The following is an 18609-nucleotide window of genomic DNA, read 5'->3' as shown; positions in this document are numbered from 1 at the left end:
AAGAATTTGCAACAATCTTCAGCCAGAAGTGCCAGGTTGATGATACATCTCAGCCTCCTCCTGAAGTCCCCAGCATCACAGATGCCAGTCTTCAGCCAATTTTATTCACTCCGCGTGATATCAAGAAACAACTGAAGGCACTGGATAGTGCAAAGGCTATGGGCCCTAACAATACTCCAGCAATAATACTGAAGACCTGTGCTCCAGAACTTGCCGCGCCCCTGTTCCAGTACAGCTACAACACTGGCATCTAGCCAGCAATGTGCAAAATTGCCCAGATTGTACACAAAAAGCAGGACAAGTCCAACCCAGGCAATTACCGCCCCATAGGTCCACTCCCAATCATCAGTAAAGTGATGGAAGATGTCATCGACAGTGCTATAAAGTGGCACTTGCTCAGCAATAACCTGCTCAGTGACGCTCAGTTTGGGTTCCGCCAGGGCCACTCAGCTCCTGACCTCACTACAGCCTTGGTTCAAGCATGGACAAAAGAGCTGAACTCAAGAGCTGAGGTGAGAGTGACTGCCCTTGACATCAAGGCAACATCTGACCAAGTATGGCATCAAGCAGCCCGAGCAAAACTGAAGTCAATCGGAATCAGAGGGAAAACACTTTGCTTGCTGGAGTCATACCTAGCACAAAGAAAGATGGTTGTGGTTGTTGAAGGTCAATCATCTGAGTTCCTCAGGGTAGTGTCCGAGGCCCAACCACCTTCAGCTGTTTCATCAATGACCTTCCTTCAATCATAAGGTCAGAAGTGGGGACGTTCGCTGATGATTGCACAATGTTCAGCACCATTTGCGACTCCTCAGGTGCTGAAGCAGTCTCTGTAGAAATGCAGCAAGTCCTGGACAATATCCAGGCTTGGGCTGATAAGTGGCAAGTAACATTCGTGCCACACATGTGCCAGGCAATTACCATCTCCAACAAGAGAGAATCTAACGATCTCCCCTTGACATTCAACGGCATTACGATTGCTGAATCCCCCACTATCAACATCCTGGGGGTTACCATTGACCAGAAACTGAACTGGAGTAGCCATATACATACCATAGCTACCAGAGCAGGTCAGAGACGAGGAATCCTGCGGCGAGTAACTCACCTCCTGACTCCTCAAAGCCTGTCAGGAGTGTGATGGAATACTCTCCACTTGCCTGGATGGGTGCAGCTCCAACAACACTCAAGACGTTTGACACCATCCAGGACAAAGCAGCCAGCTTGATTGGCACCCCATCTACAAACATTCACTCCCTCCACCACCGACGCACAGTGGCAGCGGTGTATACCATCTACAAGATGTACCGCAGCAATGCACCAAGGCTCCTTGGACAGCACCTTCCAACCCCACGACTCTACCAACTAGAAGGACAAGGGCAGCAAATGCATGGGAACACGGCTACCTGCAAGTTCCCCTCCAAGTCACACACCATCTTGACTTGGAACTATATCACCATTCCTTTACTCTTGCTAATTCAAAATCCTTCCAAACAGCACTGTGAGTGTACCTACCTCAAGAAGGCAGCTCACCACCACCTTCTCAAGGGCATTTAAGGATGGGCAATAAATTCTGGCCGAGCCAGCGATGCCCACATCCTATGAATGAATAAAAAAAAGTCAATAGGCCACCAACTAGCAGGAAAGATGCAGAGGAACAAATTTGCAAGGAAGTTACAGAGAGGTGCAAGAATTATAGATAGAGGTCACATTTCAGGTCTGTGACCTTTCATCAGAACTGGCCATGGTTAGAAAAGAATTAGAGTTTAAGCAAGTGAAGAGGGCTGGGGGCTTTGTGGGGAAGAGAACAAATGGGAGGGTGTGTGATCGGGCAGAGGGCAGGAGAGATTAAATAATAAAGCTCTCATGGGATAAAGGCAAAGAGTGTGTTCATGCTTGTTAATGCCAGAGAGAATGTTAATAGCAGAATAATGAGCAGCTCTGTCTGCATGAAAAACAGGCAGGTTGGTTAAAAAAATAAAAGAAAATATAAATATATAATAAAAGGCCAGTCATGCTCTGAAATGATTGAACTCAATGTTCAGTTCACAAGGCTGTAGAGTGCCTAATCGAAAGATCAGGTGCTGCTCCTCGAGCTTATGTTAATGTTCACTGGAACACTGATGACTGTATTGGTGCTGCTTCCTGCTCTCGCCGCAAACTGGAAAACTTCCAATTTCCACCCTTCTCTCACCTTTACATGGTCTATTTCCGACACTTCCCTTCCCTTCCTTGACTTCTCTGTCTCCACCTCTGGGGATAGGTTGAGTACTAATATTCAGTATAAGCCCAGCGACTCCCACGGCTACCTCGACGACACTTCCTCACACACTGTTTCCTCGTAAGGACTCCATCCCATTCTCCCAGTTTCTCCGTCTCTGATGCATCTGTTCTGATTATGCAACCTTCCATGACAGAGCTTCTGACATGTCTTCCTTTTTCCTCAACTGAGGAATCCCCCCAACTGTGGTTGACCAGGGCCTCAACTGTGTCCGACCTATTTCCTGCATTTCTGCCCTCCCCCCTTCCCCTCCCTCCCAGAACCGCGACAGGGTTCCCCTTGTCCTCACTTTCTACTCAACCAGCCTCCGCATCCAAAATATCATCCTCCGCCATTTCCGGCACCTCCAGCATGATGCCACCACCAAACACATCTTCCCTTCTCCTCCCCCTCAGCATTCTGAAGGACCGTTCCCTCCGCGACATCCTCCATTACCCCTGACACCTCGTTCCCTTCCCACAGCACCTGCCATGCAATTCCAGGAGGTGTAATACCTGCCCTTTTACCTCCTCTCTCCTCACCATTCCAGGCCCCAAACACTTCTTCCAGGTGAAGCAGTGATTTACTTGTACTTCCTTCAATTTAGTATACTGTGTTCGCTGCTCACAATGTGGTCACCTCTACACTGGGGAGACCAAATGCAGATTGTTTGACCGCTCTGCAGAACACCTCTGCTCAGTCCAAAAGTACGACTCCAAGCTTCTGGTCGCTTGCCATTTCAACACCCACCCCCCTGCTCTCATGCCCACATTTCTGCCCTTGGCCTCATATATCTGTGACCTCACGATGGTGAGGTTATGCAGCTTGTCGCAGACCAGGACAAATCTTGAAACACGCGATGTTGAGTACTGCAGGGATCCTCCAGAGCGGTCGTAGCAGCAGAAGTGTTGTTTAAGCAGACCAATGGTCTACTTGATCACATTTCATGAGGTAGCATGGCTTCTGCTACCTGCATCCTTCTCAAATGTGCATGGTTGTGCACTGGAGTCATGAGCCAATTGGTCAGTGGATAGCTCAATAGCCACCCTCTGGCTTGTCTTGGTGGCTCAAATGCTGATGGTGCAGTTGACTGCCACCGAATGAAGCATCATAACTGCTGTCAGGATACTAAGTGTTGGCCTGCATGATTTGCTGAGTATGGTAGCACACCAGCTGGACATTGAGGGAGTGGAATCCCTTCCAGTTAAGATCTCAATTTACAAGTGGCTCCTGCAAAGTGATGCATGTTTAGTCAATGACACCCTGCACCATGGAGAGGCCTGTAATCCTCACAAAGCCATATGCTTGCTCACCTGTTTCTCTGACAAGAGAGTGAATGAAATGTATTCAGCTCTCTTTGCATAGAAAGCCTCAGTGACTTCCTTTATGGATTGCAAACTGGGAAGTTTTGCATATATTAACTGCTTCATCCTGGAAATTCATGATTACTGTCATCTTCACAGCCACTGGCAATGCTATCCTTGCCTTACTCTGAAATTGCAGGTGTGACAGTAACCACCCCCTTATTAAATTGAGACAGCTGACATATTATTCTTTACTGAGGGTGAGATATGATAATTGCTCCCAAGGTGGATATGGCCTCCTGCTGAGAGCTGTTCTCTCCCTCATCCTATCTCTTCAGCAGCTCAGCTTCCTCCACTCCCTCTGCTTATTCTCCAAGTTATGCTGTTGGCCAAGAGGGATGTAAACTACTACACCCATGTCTGGGAGCAAGTGATTTGTGTAGAATTTATGAAGTCAGGATCATTTCCTTCAGCACCTGTCACAACACTCCATGTAGACTTCAGCAACTTTTAGTAACAGTACAAAATGCTAAATCCTTCTGCAAATTCAGCAACAACCAATACAAATCAATAAGCAACTTGTTTGAAAGTAGTTGATGATTCCCTGTAATGGCACTGAAGAGGGGATTTTCCTGCTGCTGAATGTGTGTTTAATTGTCCTCATTTAAGAGAGGGCATTGGCTGGAGCGTTGAGCTCAAATGGCAGTGCTGGTTTCAAATCAGGATTACATGTTGATTGACATCATCATATGTCAGGTGCATGCTCCCTGTGTGTACTAACACCCTATCCAAGATGGCATCTGGATCCACCTGCATCAGAAGTGTGTGCCCAGAGTGTCAAAAGTGCAGGCACTGCACAATGAATTTTGCACTATTAAGCATGGCCAAACCAAGATTCGATACAAATTTAACATCGCCTTCCTGCTTTTGTATTCTATTCCTCTGGAAATGAATTCCAGTACTTTGTTTGAACTTTTTATGGCCTTATCAACTTGTATTGTATCTCAGATCTCTTTGCTGCTCTGCCCCATTAGCAGATAACAATATCTATAATTTCTATAGACCAATGATGTACCCAGGTGTTGGTTCCACAAGGGCTTCGAATATGCATTGATAGTTCTGCATTGTCTGAGGAGTGAACCTGACAACGACAAACTTGTGTGAATAGCTCAGGATGTTCATCCGGGTGGGCTCCACATCAAAAATATCAACAATGCGAGCTGCAACCTACAAAACAAAAACAAAAAAATGATGAACCAAAACTTATCATTGGAAAACGCAACTGTAAATATTAGACACCCTGTTTTGATTTTAATTCTTAGGTCATCAGGCAATCTATGTTTCAGGTAAAGAAATGCACAATAAATTTAAGAGGTATAAAATTGAAAGGTTAAGGATGAATAAACAACCAGAACCAACTTTCTTTGTGCTCGGAATGACTGGCAGGTGGAAGATTTTCCCTCTGATTCTCATTGACCTCAGTTTTGCTAGGGCTCCTTGGTGCCACACTCAGTCAAATGCTGCCTTGATGTCAAGGGCAGTCACTCTCACCTTGCCTCTGGATTTTAGCACTTCTGTCCATGTTTGGACCAAGGCGGCAATAAGACCTGGAGCCAACTTCTTTCTTATTTATTCACAGATGTGGGCATCACTGGTCAGGCCAGTGCATTTATTGCTCGTCTCCAATTACTCGAGAAGGTGGAGGTGGGCCATCTTCTTGAATACAATTGAGTGGCTTGCTCAGCCATTTCAGAGGAAAAGTAAGAATCAACCACAAGTGGGTCTGGAGTCACATGTAGGCCAGATCAGGTAAGGATGGCAGACTTGATTCCCTGAAGGCCAGGTGGGTTTTTATGACAATCTTCTTGTTTAATGGTCAGCATTATGAATATTAGCTTTTTTTTAAATTCCAGACTTTTTTAATTAACTGAATTTAAATTCCCCAGTCATTGTGGCAGGATTTGAACTCTTCTCTCTGGATCATTAGTGCAGGCCTTCGGAATACTGGGCCCATACCATAACCTCTGTGCTACTGTACCCCTCCTGGCATAGATAAGCATCAGTGAGCAGGTTATTGGCAAGTAAATGTTGCTTAGTAGCACTGTTGATGACACCTTACTTAACGTTGAAAACTGAGATAGGCTGATCGGGCATTAATTGTCTGGATTGGATTTCTGCTGCTTTTTGTGGACATAACACATCTGGGCAAATTTCCAATTTGTTGGGGAGATGCCAATGTTGTAGCTACATTGGAAAAACTGTCAAGAGTGCAGGATGTGGATCTCATGAATAAGCAGAGCTCAGAAAGGGAATCAAGTGGGAGATAGGACAGAAACTGGAGAAAGAGTTCAGGGCTAGGACTGGGAAAGTCTTGGTGAGGGGTTGTGGAAGTGGCATAGTGAGCAAAGGGAAAAGGGGTTCAGATAGAGGCAACTGAATAGATGGTCTCAATCTTGGTAACAAAGATATTCATGAGCTCGTCACACTGTTACTGAAGTGACAGTAGAGGGGAAGCTGACAGGGGTTTTAAGAGACCTGTGCAATTTTCCAATTTATCAGGAAGATGCCAGCTTGTACTGGAACAGTTTGGCTGGAGCACAGGTCTTCAGCACTGCAGCCGGGATGTTGTCAGGGCCCATAACCTTTGCTGTATCCAGTACACTCAGCTGTTTCTTGATATCACATGGAGTAAACGGAGTTGGCTGAAGACTGGAATCTATAGCAGTAGCAACCTCAGGAGGAGGTGAAATGGATCATCCACTTGGCACTTCTGGCTGAAGATGGTCAAGAACACTTCAGCCTCGTCTTTGCACTGGGCTGGGCTCCTCCATTGTTGAGAATGGGAATATTCATGGAGCCTTTTCCTCTTGGACTAGCACATGGTACATGAATCCTCCATACAGCACATGTTACCAGTGATCATATGTTCCAGGTGGTGGTCAGCTCACTGTCACAGCAGGTGAGATGGTGGGTGACCACCAGAGAGGAGGAAGATACAGGTAGTGCAGGAATCCCACAAGTCAGTGTCATTCCCTAACTAGTTTTCAGTTTTGAATACTAGGTGACAACTCCTTGGAGGTATACAATCAGAATCAAATCCCCGGAAATACAGGAGTTCGTACTGCACAGACGGGAGAAAGAATAGAAATGCAGTAATCAAAGTAGATTTGCTAGACGCATAGAAAGGCATTTCTGTAACCATAAACATGTTTTCCAAAGGGTATGTTGCCACCCTGGTACCAGAATAAAGGATATCACAGATCGGGTACAGGTCATTCTGCGAGGGGAAGGGAAATAACACAAGTCGTTGTCCACGTCGGAACTAATGATACAGGTAGAAAAAGTGTTGAGGTCCTTCAGGCAGAGTTTCAGGAGCTAGGATAAAGATGTTAAAAAACAGGACCTCAAAGATAGTAATCTCAGGATTACTCCCAGTGCCACATGCTAATGAGTATAGAAACAGGAAAGTAGTCTCGATAAATGCATGGCTGGAGAATTGGCGCTGGATGGAGGGTTTCAGGTTCTTGATGCATTAGGACCAGTTCTGGGGGAAGGGGAACCTGTACAAGAAGGACTGTTGCACCTGAACTCTCGCTGAGAGGTTATCTAGTGGTGTTGGTAGGTTTTAAACTAATTTAGCAGGAGGAGGAAACCAGAAAGGAGCAGAAATTAGAGCAGAGGATAGAGATATATAAACAGCAGTAAAATTGGCAATATCCCAAAAATTGCAGGGACCAGATTGAGGAAAATAGCAAAAGTGATGATAGCGTTATTAAATTGCATGTACACCAAATGCCACCATTAAGGTTGGTGAGCTGCTGAAGGCACAAGTTGTCACATGGGATTTTGACATACTTGCAGAGTATGTCACTTGCAGTGACCCGAAACGTTAACTCTGCTTCTCTTTCCACAGATGCTGCCAGACCTGCTGAGTGATTCCAGCATTTCTTGTTTTTGTTTCAGATTTCCAGCATCCGCAGTATTTTGCTTTTATTTTAGCATCTTTTACTGTTCATTTGTTGCTGAAAGTTTGAATTGACTTTCAAAACATGTCGGGAGACTTTCTGGGACAGTCTGTCTTGACTTCACTCTATCAACACTTATTTCCCAATTTCTGAGAATTTCACCTAAAAAGAGCCTTATTGGTCACCTAATATGAGTCACCAGGAGAAAGGGAGAGGTTATGGGGGAACAGGAGAGCGAGATTGATTCCTTCCCCACTGCGAGCACAAGCCATTCATCCTCCTCTAGACCACCTCTACTAGAAACTCCAGTGCCACTTCCCAGAACCTACGTGCCCTCTCAGTCCCTGAGCCATTCTTAAACCTGCTGCTGTGAGTCAGCCAGTGCAATCCACACCTTCAGTGGAAGTGGATGTGAGGAGCCCACAAATACTGCTCCCTGAAAATCAGTGCTTGGGTGTTTGTTTTAGCACCTCCAGGCAATTTCAAATCATGGTAATCAGCAGTTTGGACCAAAACTGGATGTTAAATCTAGACTTTCAAACATCAGGGATTAAGGAGCAAGTGAAAATATGCATGCAATATTGACTCAGTGACAGGAAGCAGAAAGTGAACGCATTTGGATATTTTTCAGACTGGGAGGTGGTTTGCAGTGGTGTTCCCCAAGGATCAGTTTAGGGTCCATTACTCTTTTCAAGTTTTATAAATGACCTGGGCTGATGGGTAGCAAGCAGCATTATAATGTTTGCAGATGATACGACACTTGGCAATGTAGTAGTGATGAGGATAGTTGCAGACTTCAGAATAACACAGAAAGGATGATGAAATGGACAGAAGCATGGCAGATGGAGTCTAATGCATAGAAGTGTGAACTAATGCAATTTGAGAGGATGAAGCGAGAACAACAGTATACTAGAAGTGGCACAATGTTGAAAAATACTGAGAGGTTTTGATAGATCGAGGAAAAGCTATTCCATCTGATAAGTTGGCCAATAACCATTGATTTAAATAATGATGATTTAAATCATTGGTGAAAAATCAAGAGAAATGAGAATTTTTCACTGAGTTGTCACGATTTGGAACATTGAATCTGATTCCATAAATAAATTTAAAAGGGGGTTGGATAGGTACTTAGGATGAAGAATTTACAGAGTTACAGACAAAAAATGGGGACATGGGACTAAGCATTACCTCTCTTTCAAACAGCCAGCACAGGCACGACTGGCTGAATGGCCTCCTTCAATGCTGTAAGTTCCTACGATTCTATGATTCTACTTTACTCTGACACCTGGATGCAACTTTGCTGCAGCCACGAGGGTAAAAAGTACTTGCTTGAACTGGTGCAAATAACCCCCCCCTCCCTGCTATAGATGCTTTAATGATAACTGGAACATCTTACTGAAAGCTCCAAACAACATGATAGTTCCTATCAGGGAAGGTAAGTTGACATCATGCTGAAGTGTACAATATTATCATCAAGATTTCTACTGATTTGGCACTCCATCCAATTTTTTTTTTTTAAGGAGGCATTGGAAAAGCCTGCCAGTTTGTCATTAGTTGTGTTAAAATGAGATCTGATGACATCACTTAGACATGAATGCAATTTCCTGCCATTCACATCAATGTAGTGCTCAGTGAAAGCTTGCGAGAGACCTGCTAAAGCCTGCTAAACAGGCCCTTTTTTACTTGGAGAAAGGTTTGCAGGCACACCTCTAAGGGGCCACTCTCCAGGTTTGAGCTGTAATAGTGAATTCTGGTAGGCTTTTCCACCACCGATGGCATCACTGTAGTACCCCATCCTGTCCTCAACTGACACCTAAACATGTGCACACTTTTCAGCAGTGAAATGATTAGCAGCAGGAACCCTGCCTGGCTTTTGCCTTGCGAGCCCAGGGTACTTAGCTCGATCAAGAGTACGATGTATTGGGTGTGTTACATTACACTGTTAAATTTCTTTTTACCACAACTCCTCTCGTTGGAATGCTGCAAAACACAACTTGCTACCTAAGGACATGACTAAGAACTGAGGCAGTTGGCTGATACAAGTTGGCCCAGAGTCCAACCCTGTAACTGCAGATTTATGAATGTGTGTCTAATATTGCACTCAACCCTCTGGATGACAATCTGTCACTAAAAAGGAAACATTGTTAAGGCTATGATGAAAGTGCAGCAGAATAGGATTAATCAGTAGTGCTTTCAGAGAGCTGGTCTAGACACTATGGGCCACATGACCTTCCCTGTGCTGTATGATTCTATGATATTACAGGCAGTACGTTCATCTACTTTCCAAATGTCTTTTCAATGTATCATAGGGACTCACTGGTCCAGAGGCTCCACTTGCCTAAAATCTCTGAACAGGGCAGGACATCTGCTCACTACATGGGCACTGCCAAATGCCTCTGCGCTGAATTCAAGTGCCCATGTCATAGAATCAAAGAACAGTTAGAGCACAGAAGGAGGCCTATTGTATCTGTATCAGCTCTCTGCAACAGCAACTCACCTAGTTCCATTCCTCCAGCTTTTCCAGGTAGCCCTGCAAATTTTTTCACTTTGGATAATTATCCAATTCCCTTTTGAAAGCCACAATTGAATTTGCCTCCAACACACGTTCAGGCAGTGATTCCAGATTTTAACCACTCGTGTAAAAAAAAGTTTTCCTCAAGTCATCTTTAGTTCTTTTGTCAGTCACCTTAAATCAGTGACCTCTGGTTCTTCACCTTTCCGCCAATGGGAACAGATTCTCCCTATCTGCTCTGTCTGGACCCCTTATGATTTTGAACACCTCTATCAAATCTCTCAATCGTCTCTTCTCTAAGCAGAACAGCCCCAGCTTCCCCAATCTATCCACGTAACTGAAGTTCCTCATCCCCAGAATCATTCTCGTAAATCTTTTCTGCACTGTCCCTAATGGCTTCACATCCTTCCTAAAGTGTGGTGCCCAGAATGGGACATAATACTCCAGTTGAGGCCCAACCAGTATTTTGTAAAGGTTCATGATAACTTCCCTGCTTTTGTGCTCCATATCCCTATTATAAAGCTCAGGATCCCATATGCCTTATGAACCACTTTCTCAACATGCCCTGTTACCTTCAATGATTTGTGCGCATATACCTCCAGGTCCCACTGCTCCTGCACTCCCTTTAATATTGTATCCTTTATTTTATATTGCCTCTCCTCATTCTTCCTGCCAAAATGCATCACTTCACACTTTTCTGCATTAAATTTCATCTGCCCTGTGTCCACCCATTTCACCAGCCTGTCCATGTCCTCTTGAAGTCTATCACTATCCTCCTCACAGTTTACAATACTTCCAGGTTTTGTGTCATCCGCAGATTTTGAAATTGTGTCCTGCGCACTAAGTCTAGGTCATTAATATATATTAAGAAAATCACGGGTCCCAACGTCAACCCTTGGGGAACCCCACCTTATACCTTCCTCCAGTCTGAAAAAAAACAACTATTTCACCACTACTCTTTGTTTCCTGTCACTCAGCCAACTTTGTGTCCATGCTGCCAATGTCCCTTTCATTCCATAGGCTTTAGCTCTGCTGACAAGCCTGTTAGGTGGCACTTTATCAGATGACATTTTGAAGTCCATTTACGCCACATTACCCTCATCAACCCTTTCTGTTATCTCATCAAAAAACAAAATCAAGTTAATTAAAAATGATTTGCCCTTAACAAATCCATAACAACATAAGAAATAGGAGCATGAGTAGGCCGTTTGGCACCTCAAGCCTGCCCCGCCATTCAATAAGATCATGGCTGATCTGCCCCAGACCTCAACTCCTCTTTTGTGCCAGCTCCTCATGACCCCCAACTCCCCAGTATTTCAAAAATCTATCTACCTCCTCTTTAAATACTTTCAGTGATTCAGCCTCCACAACTCTCTGGGGTAGAGAATTCCAAACATCCACTACCCTCTGAGAGAAGAAATTCCTTTGCATCTCAGTTTTAAATGAGTGTCCTCTTATTCTGTAACTATGTCCCCTAGTTCAAGATTCCCCCACTAGTGGAAACATCTTCTCAACATCTACCCTGTCAAGCCCCCTCAGAATCTTGTGTGTTTCAGTAAGATCACCCCTCACTCTTCTAAACTCCAATGAATAAAGGCCTAACCTGTTTAGCTGTTGTTGATAAGTCAACCCCTTCATCCCAGGAATCAGCCAAGTGAATCTCTTTTGAACTGCCTCCAATGCCAGTATATCCTTCCTTAAATACAGGAACCAAAACTGTACACAGCACTCCAGGTGCAGCCTCACCAACACCCTGTACAGTTGTAACAAGACTTCCCTATTTTTAAACTCCAACCTCCTAGCAATAAAGGCCAAAATTCCATTTGCCTTCTTAATTACTTGCTGCACCTGCATGCTAATTTTTTGTGCATCATGCACAAGAACACCCAGATCCCTCTGTGCTGCACTATTTTGAAGTCTCTCTCCATTTAAATAATAGTCTGCCTTTTGATACCTCATACCAAAGTGCATGACCTCACACTTCCCTACATTAAATTCCATCTGCCAAGTTTTTGCCCACACACTCAACCTATCTATATCCCCTTGCAAATTCCTTATGTCTTCATCACAACATGCCCTCCCAGCTATTTTTGAATCATCAGCAAATTTGGATATATTGCACTCTGCCCCCTCCTCCAAGTCATTAACATAGATAGTAAATAACTGAGGCCCTAAGACTGATCCTTGAGGCACTCAACTAGTTACATATTTCCAAACCGAAAAAGACCTATTAATCCCGACTCTCTGTCTTCTGTGAGTTAACCAATCCTCAATCCATGCTAATACATTACCCCCAATACCATGAGCTCCTATCTTGTGTAATAATCTTTTATGTGGCACCTTATCGAATGCCTTCTGGAAATCCAAATACACTACATCTACCAGTTCCCCTTTATCAACTCTGCTTGTTATAACGTTAAAGAACTCCAGCAAATTTGTCAAACATGATTTCCCTTTCACAAAACCATGTTCACTCTGTTTGATTGCATTAAGCTTTTCTAAACGTCCTGCTATTTCTTCCTTAATAATGGACTCTAGCATTTTCCCAATGACTGATGTTAGGCTGACTGGCCTATAGTTTCCTGCTTTTTGTCTCCCTCCCTTCTTGACAGGGGTGTCACATTAGCGGTTTTCCAATCCACTGGGACCCTCCCAGAATCCAGTGAGTTCTGGAATATTTCAACCAATGCCTCCGCTTTCTCTACAGCCACTTCCTTTAAAACCCTTGGATGCAAGCCATCAGGTCCTGGCGACTTGTCTGCCTTTAGTCCCATTAGTTTGCCAAATACTTTGTCCCTCATGATAGAGACTGTTACAAGATCTTTCCTCCCATTAGCTCCTTGCTTATCTGATATCTGTGGGATGTTTACAGTGTCCTCCACTGTGAAGACCGATGCAAAATATTGGTTTAAATTATCTGCCATTTCCCTGTTCCCCGTTATCAATTCTCCAGTCGCATCCTCCAAGGATCAAATGCTCACTTTAGCTACTCTCTTTCTTTTTATATACCTGTCGAAGCTCTTGCTGTTTGTTTTTATATTTCTTGCCAATTTACTTTCATAATCAATTTTCTCCCTCTTTATTAGCTTTTTAGTCATCCGCTGCTGGTTCCTAAAAAATTCCTAATCCTCTGGCCTAACACTAGTTTTCGCCGCTTTGTATGCCTTAATTTTTGATTGGATACTCTCCTTGACCGCCTTTGTTAACCACGGGTGGTTCATCCTTCTCATTGAGTTCTTCTTTTTGACCGGGGTAAATTTTTGCTGAGCGTCATGAAATATCTGTTTAAATGTCTGCCACTGCTCATCCATTGACCTTCCTCTTAGTCTATTTTCCCAGCCAGCTTTAGACAACTCTTTCTTCATACCTCCGTAATTGCTCTTGTTGAAGTTGAGGACACTGGTTAGAGACCTGAGTTACTCGCCCTCACACTGAATTTGAAATTCTTCCATGTTGTGATCGCTAGATGATCCTTAACTACGATATCTCTTATTAATCCTACCTCATCACACATTAATAGATCTAAAATAGCCAGTTCCCAGGTAGGTTCTGCAACGTATTGCTCTAAGTAGCAATCTCTGATGCACTCTACAAATTTGTCTTCCATGTTACCTCTGCCAATTTGATTTGTCCAGTCAATATGCAGATTAAAGTCACCCATGACAATTGTAACGCCCTTCTTACATGCCTCCATTACTTCCCGATTTATACTTTGTCCTACAGTGAGACAACTCTTCAGGGGCCTATCGATGACTCCCACCTGTGACTTCTTTCCTTTGCTATTACTTATTTCCACCCAAACTGATTCCACATCATGATCAATTGCACCTATATCACTACTCACTACCACACCGATACCTTCCTTTATTAACAAAGCTACTCCACCTCCTTTTCCTTTTTGCCTATTTTTCCTGAACATCGAATATCCTTGAATATCGAGTTCCCAGTCTTGGTCACCCTGCAACCACGTCTCTGTAATAACTGTCAAGTCATATTCATTTATTTCTATTTGTGCCATCAACTCATCTATCTTGTTACAAATGCTGCATGCATTCAGATCAAGAGCCTTAAGCTTTGCCTTTTTGCCATTATTACGCATTCTGGTTCTAATTTCTGCTGCACTCCTCTGCTTGTATTTTCTGCCCCTTCCTGTCATACTACAATTGCCTCTTCACTACCCTGCACCTCTGCTCTCTCGTTTCTTTTTGATTTTTTAAACTTCCCTTCAATTGAACCCTCCCCCCACTAATTAGTTTAAAGTCCTATCTACAACCCGAGTTATACGATTCACCAGGAAACTGGTCCCAGCATGGTTCAAATGGAGCCTGTCCCAATGGAACAGTTCTCTCCTGAATTGGAACCCATTTCTCCCACACCAATCTTTGAACCACGCGTTTACCTGTCTAATCTTATTTACCCTATGCCAATTAGATCATGGTTCTGGTAGTAATCCAGAGATTATTACCTTTGAGGTTCTGCTTTTTAATTTAGCCCCGAGCTGCTCATAGTCCCTCAGCAAAACCTCTTTCCTACCATGACAACTGGATTCTTCCCCTCCCACTCCAAGTTCCACTCCATCCCAGAAGAGATGTCCTTAACCTTGGCACGAGGTAGACAACACAGCCTTGAGGACTCCCGGTCTTTGCTGCAGAGAACAGTATCTATTCCCCTAACTAAGCTATCCTCTATTACTACTACATTTATCTTTGCTCCCCCCACTTGAATGGCACTCTGAGCCATGGTGTTGTGGTCAGTTTGCTCATCCTCCCTGTAGTCTCTGCCCTCGTCCACATCGGGAGCAAGAACCTCGTATCTATTGGATAAGTGCACCGGCTGAGGCTCCTCCAAAGCTAAATTCTGGATCTCCATATCTGCTTCACTCGCAGTCACACCCTCCTGTCCCTGACCACGGTTCAAATTTGATCTAATTAATCTAAGGAGTGTGACTGTCTCCTGAAACAGTGTCCAGGTAACTCTTCCCCCTCCCTGATGTGTCGCAGTGTCTGCAGCTTGGACTCCAGCTCATCAACTCTGAGCCGAAGGTCCTTGAGCAACCAATACTTGCTGCAGATGTGGTCACCGTGGATCGCACCAGCGTCCACCAGCTCCCACATACTACAGCTACAACACATCGCCTGCCCAGCCATCTCTATTCTATTTAATTAATTAATTTGGATGTCAAATATGTTTGATTTAAATTAAATTAGAAGTACAATCAATTGTAATTAATACTTTAGTCGCACTCTGTGTTTATACTCTTATGATAACACTTACTGTTACACTACCACGATTGAAAACATTTTAATTACCAGCTCCTAATTTGAACCAATACCCTCCCTGCTCGGCCCTCTCTCTCTCATATATATATATATATATATATATATATATATATATATATATATATATGTTAAATTATAAAATCCACCTTAGTTTTTAGACTAACGAATCGATCAAGTCTTATTCTATCTTTGATTAACTTACATTAAATTAAAAGCTTACCGATATACTCACCCTTGCCTGCTTTCTGTTTTCCCCGGCTCTCTGTTGATTGTGACGTCACTTTTCGATTTTTAATTTGCCTCCAAACCTCCCGCTGCTTTTCTCCGAATCTCCAAGGTTCTGGCGTGCTTTTGAATGCTCTCCTTGCCCGCTGCTTCTCTCCGAATATCCGAGGTTCTGGCACGCTTTTTGAATGCTCTCCTCTCCCGCTGCTTCTCCCTGCTGGCTTTCCTAAATTAATCCACTTTTGTCCAACTGACTGTTAGTTTTGTCCTGGATTATCCTTTCTAAAAAGCTTTCCCACCCTGAGGTTAAACTGACTGGCCTGTAGTTGCTGGGTTTATCCTTGCATTGTTTTTTGAACAAGGGTGTAACATTTGCAATTCTCCAGTCCGATGGTACCACCCCTGTATCGAAGGGAGAATTGGACGATTATGGCCAGAGCCTTTGTAATTTCCTCCCTTACATCCCTCAGCATCCTTGGATGCCTCTCATCCAGCACTGGTGACTTATCAACTTTAAATACAGCCAGCCGATCTAATACCTCCTCCTTATCAATTTTCAGCCTATCCAAAAGCTCAACTACTTCCTCTTTCACTATGACTTGGGCAGCATCTTCTTCCATGGTAAAGACAGATGCAAAGTATTCATTTAGTATTTCAGTCATGCCCCCATGCATCAATCCCCTTTTTGGTCCCTAATTGGCCCCACTCCTCCTTTTTACCACCCTTTTACTATGCCTATAGAAAACTTTTGCATTCCCTTTATGTTAGCTGCCAGTCTCTTCTTGTACTCTCTCTTTGCTTCTTTTGTTTCCCCTCTGAACTTTCTGTATGCAGCCTGGATCTCTCTGGTATTATCAACCTGACATCTATCATATGCACTCTTTTTTCTGATTCATCTTATATTCTAACACATTCATCATCCAGGGAGCTCTGGCTTTGTTTGTCGTCTCTTTCACCCTTGTGGGAATGTATCTTGATTGTGCCCAAACTCTCTCTCTTGTCATTTCTTCATGGACAAAGATTTTGGGAAGGTTGTAGTCATCGATTTCAAGCCTGCTGGTGGCTAGTCAGGCCTATCAGTGACCGGCAGATTGTCTCTCATCGGGTACAAGTGAATGTGTAGTCACTGCTGGCGACAATGAGATCTATTTTCCCCCTCCTTTTCTCTTTCATGCTGGTTCGTCACTCAGTCTCAAAGGTGTCTGTAGCCCTCCTGATGTCGCATCTCCAGGCATCACGATCTATTTCCTGTGCATCCCAATGGCAATGGTCGATATGGCACACAGAGAGGGACTTCTTCAGGGAGTCCTTGAAAAGTTTGCATGGTGCCCCTCTGTTCCTTTTTGTGTCCAAACTATCTCCCCTTTAAAGGCAGTCCATTGTGCAATTACAGTTTTGCTGCTACTCTTTGATTCCAATTTACCCAGACCAGATCTGTTCTCAACCAATGGAAATTGGCCCGTTTTCGCTGGGATTGGCAGTGACAATAAAATCCCTCCCTCCCTGATACCGGGAACAAACAACATTAATGAATTGTCGGGCACGTGGCCAATTAAAATGTGGCTTCAAGCAGATGGTCACCGGCAGGAAATCAGTGACCAAAGAACTGGGTTGGGACACTGCAGATCATGTTCTCTTCCAGATGTTGATGGATAGGCAGGCAGAAGATCCTGCTCATTAATTACCCCAAACAGTTTTCTCCAATAGGTCATTAAGTAATCCAGGCAGACACTACAGTGCAGTACTGGGAATGCTGCACTGTTGGAGCTACAATTTTTCAGAGATAACATTAAACTAAAACCCCCACTCAGGTGAATGTAAAAGATCCCATGATATTATTCCAGGAAGAACAGAGGAGTTCTCCCCGATGTTCCCTCAATCAAAACATAAAAAAGATTATCTGGTCAATTATCAATTTGCAGCTTGTGGGAGCTTGTTGTATGCAAATTGGCTGCAATGTTTCCTACAACAGTGACTATTCTTCAGAAGTACTTAATTGATTGTAAAGTGCTTCGGGACGTTCTGAGGTTGTGAAATACACTGTATAAATGAAAGTCATTTTTCTTTCCTCAAATATGAATAGCTCACACAACAAACTCTGGATTAGTCCCAGTGTCACGCACAAGTGAGTACAGAATAGGAGGACAAGCCAGATGAATGCGTGGCTGGAAAGATGGTGCAGGAGGGAGGGCTTTAGATTCTTGGGACATTGGGACTGGCTCTGTTTAGGTGCAACCCGCCTGGCCTGTGCACGTCCCAACTCTCCCACAGCTGGTTCCTTGCGGGACGTTTGGCGAGTGCTATCGAGGAGGGTTTAAACTAGTTTGGAAGGGGAATGAGGACCTGAGGGAAGACTCAGTTGGGACAAAATCAGAAATGAAAATGGAAGGCAGGAAAATTAATGGATGAGTCTGGAAGACAGAGGAAACAAAGGTGAGAACATTTTTAAAAAGAGTTTGGCAGTGCTCAAGGGTATCTACTTCAATGCAAGAAGTATAGCAAATAAAGCAGATGAGCTGATGGCACAGATAGACATGTGGCAGTATGATATTATAGCTATTACAGAAACATGGCCTAAGGAGGGACAGGAATGGTTAGGGACAGGCAGCTCAACGTTCCTGGCGACAGGGTTTTCAGACATGATAGGGAGGGAGCTAAGAAAGGAACGAGAGTGGCAATTTTGATCAAAGAAATAATTACAGTTTTGAGGAGGGACGATATGTTGGAAGGTTCATCAAATGAGGTCATATGGATTGAGCTAAGGAACAAAAAAGGGGCAATCACACTGCTGGGAGTGTTCTATAGATCCCCAAACAGTCAGAGGGAGATAGAAGAGCAGATATGATGGCAAATCTCCGAGAAGTGCAAGAACAATAGGACAGTACTAGTAGGGAATTTTAACTACCTCAATATTAACTGGGATGGTTTTAGTGTGAAAGGAATTGAGGGAGCAGAATTCTTGAGCTGCATTCAAGAGAACTTGTTGGCCAGTATGCAGCAGGTCCAACAAGAGAGGGCACAGTTTTAGAAAATGAAGATAGGCAAGTGGAAGAAGTGGCAGTGGGAGAGT

General features: G+C 43.9%; 1 protein-coding gene across 1 annotated transcript in view; it reads right to left on the bottom strand.

Moving 5' to 3' along the window:
* Positions 1-18609, bottom strand: part of hydin (HYDIN axonemal central pair apparatus protein) — a 1234740-nt gene that overhangs the window by 212694 nt on the left and 1003437 nt on the right. The window contains exon 62 of the mRNA XM_068049816.1: positions 4634-4785. Coding sequence (XP_067905917.1) covers positions 4634-4785 — 152 coding nt within the window. The remainder of the gene's footprint in view (positions 1-4633; positions 4786-18609) is intronic.

Source organism: Heterodontus francisci, chromosome 17, assembly GCF_036365525.1.
Source record: "Heterodontus francisci isolate sHetFra1 chromosome 17, sHetFra1.hap1, whole genome shotgun sequence".
Lineage (NCBI taxonomy): Eukaryota > Metazoa > Chordata > Chondrichthyes > Heterodontiformes > Heterodontidae > Heterodontus > Heterodontus francisci.
The sequence above is the reverse complement of the archived record's forward strand: the minus strand, read 5'-3'. Positions and strand labels throughout refer to the sequence as shown.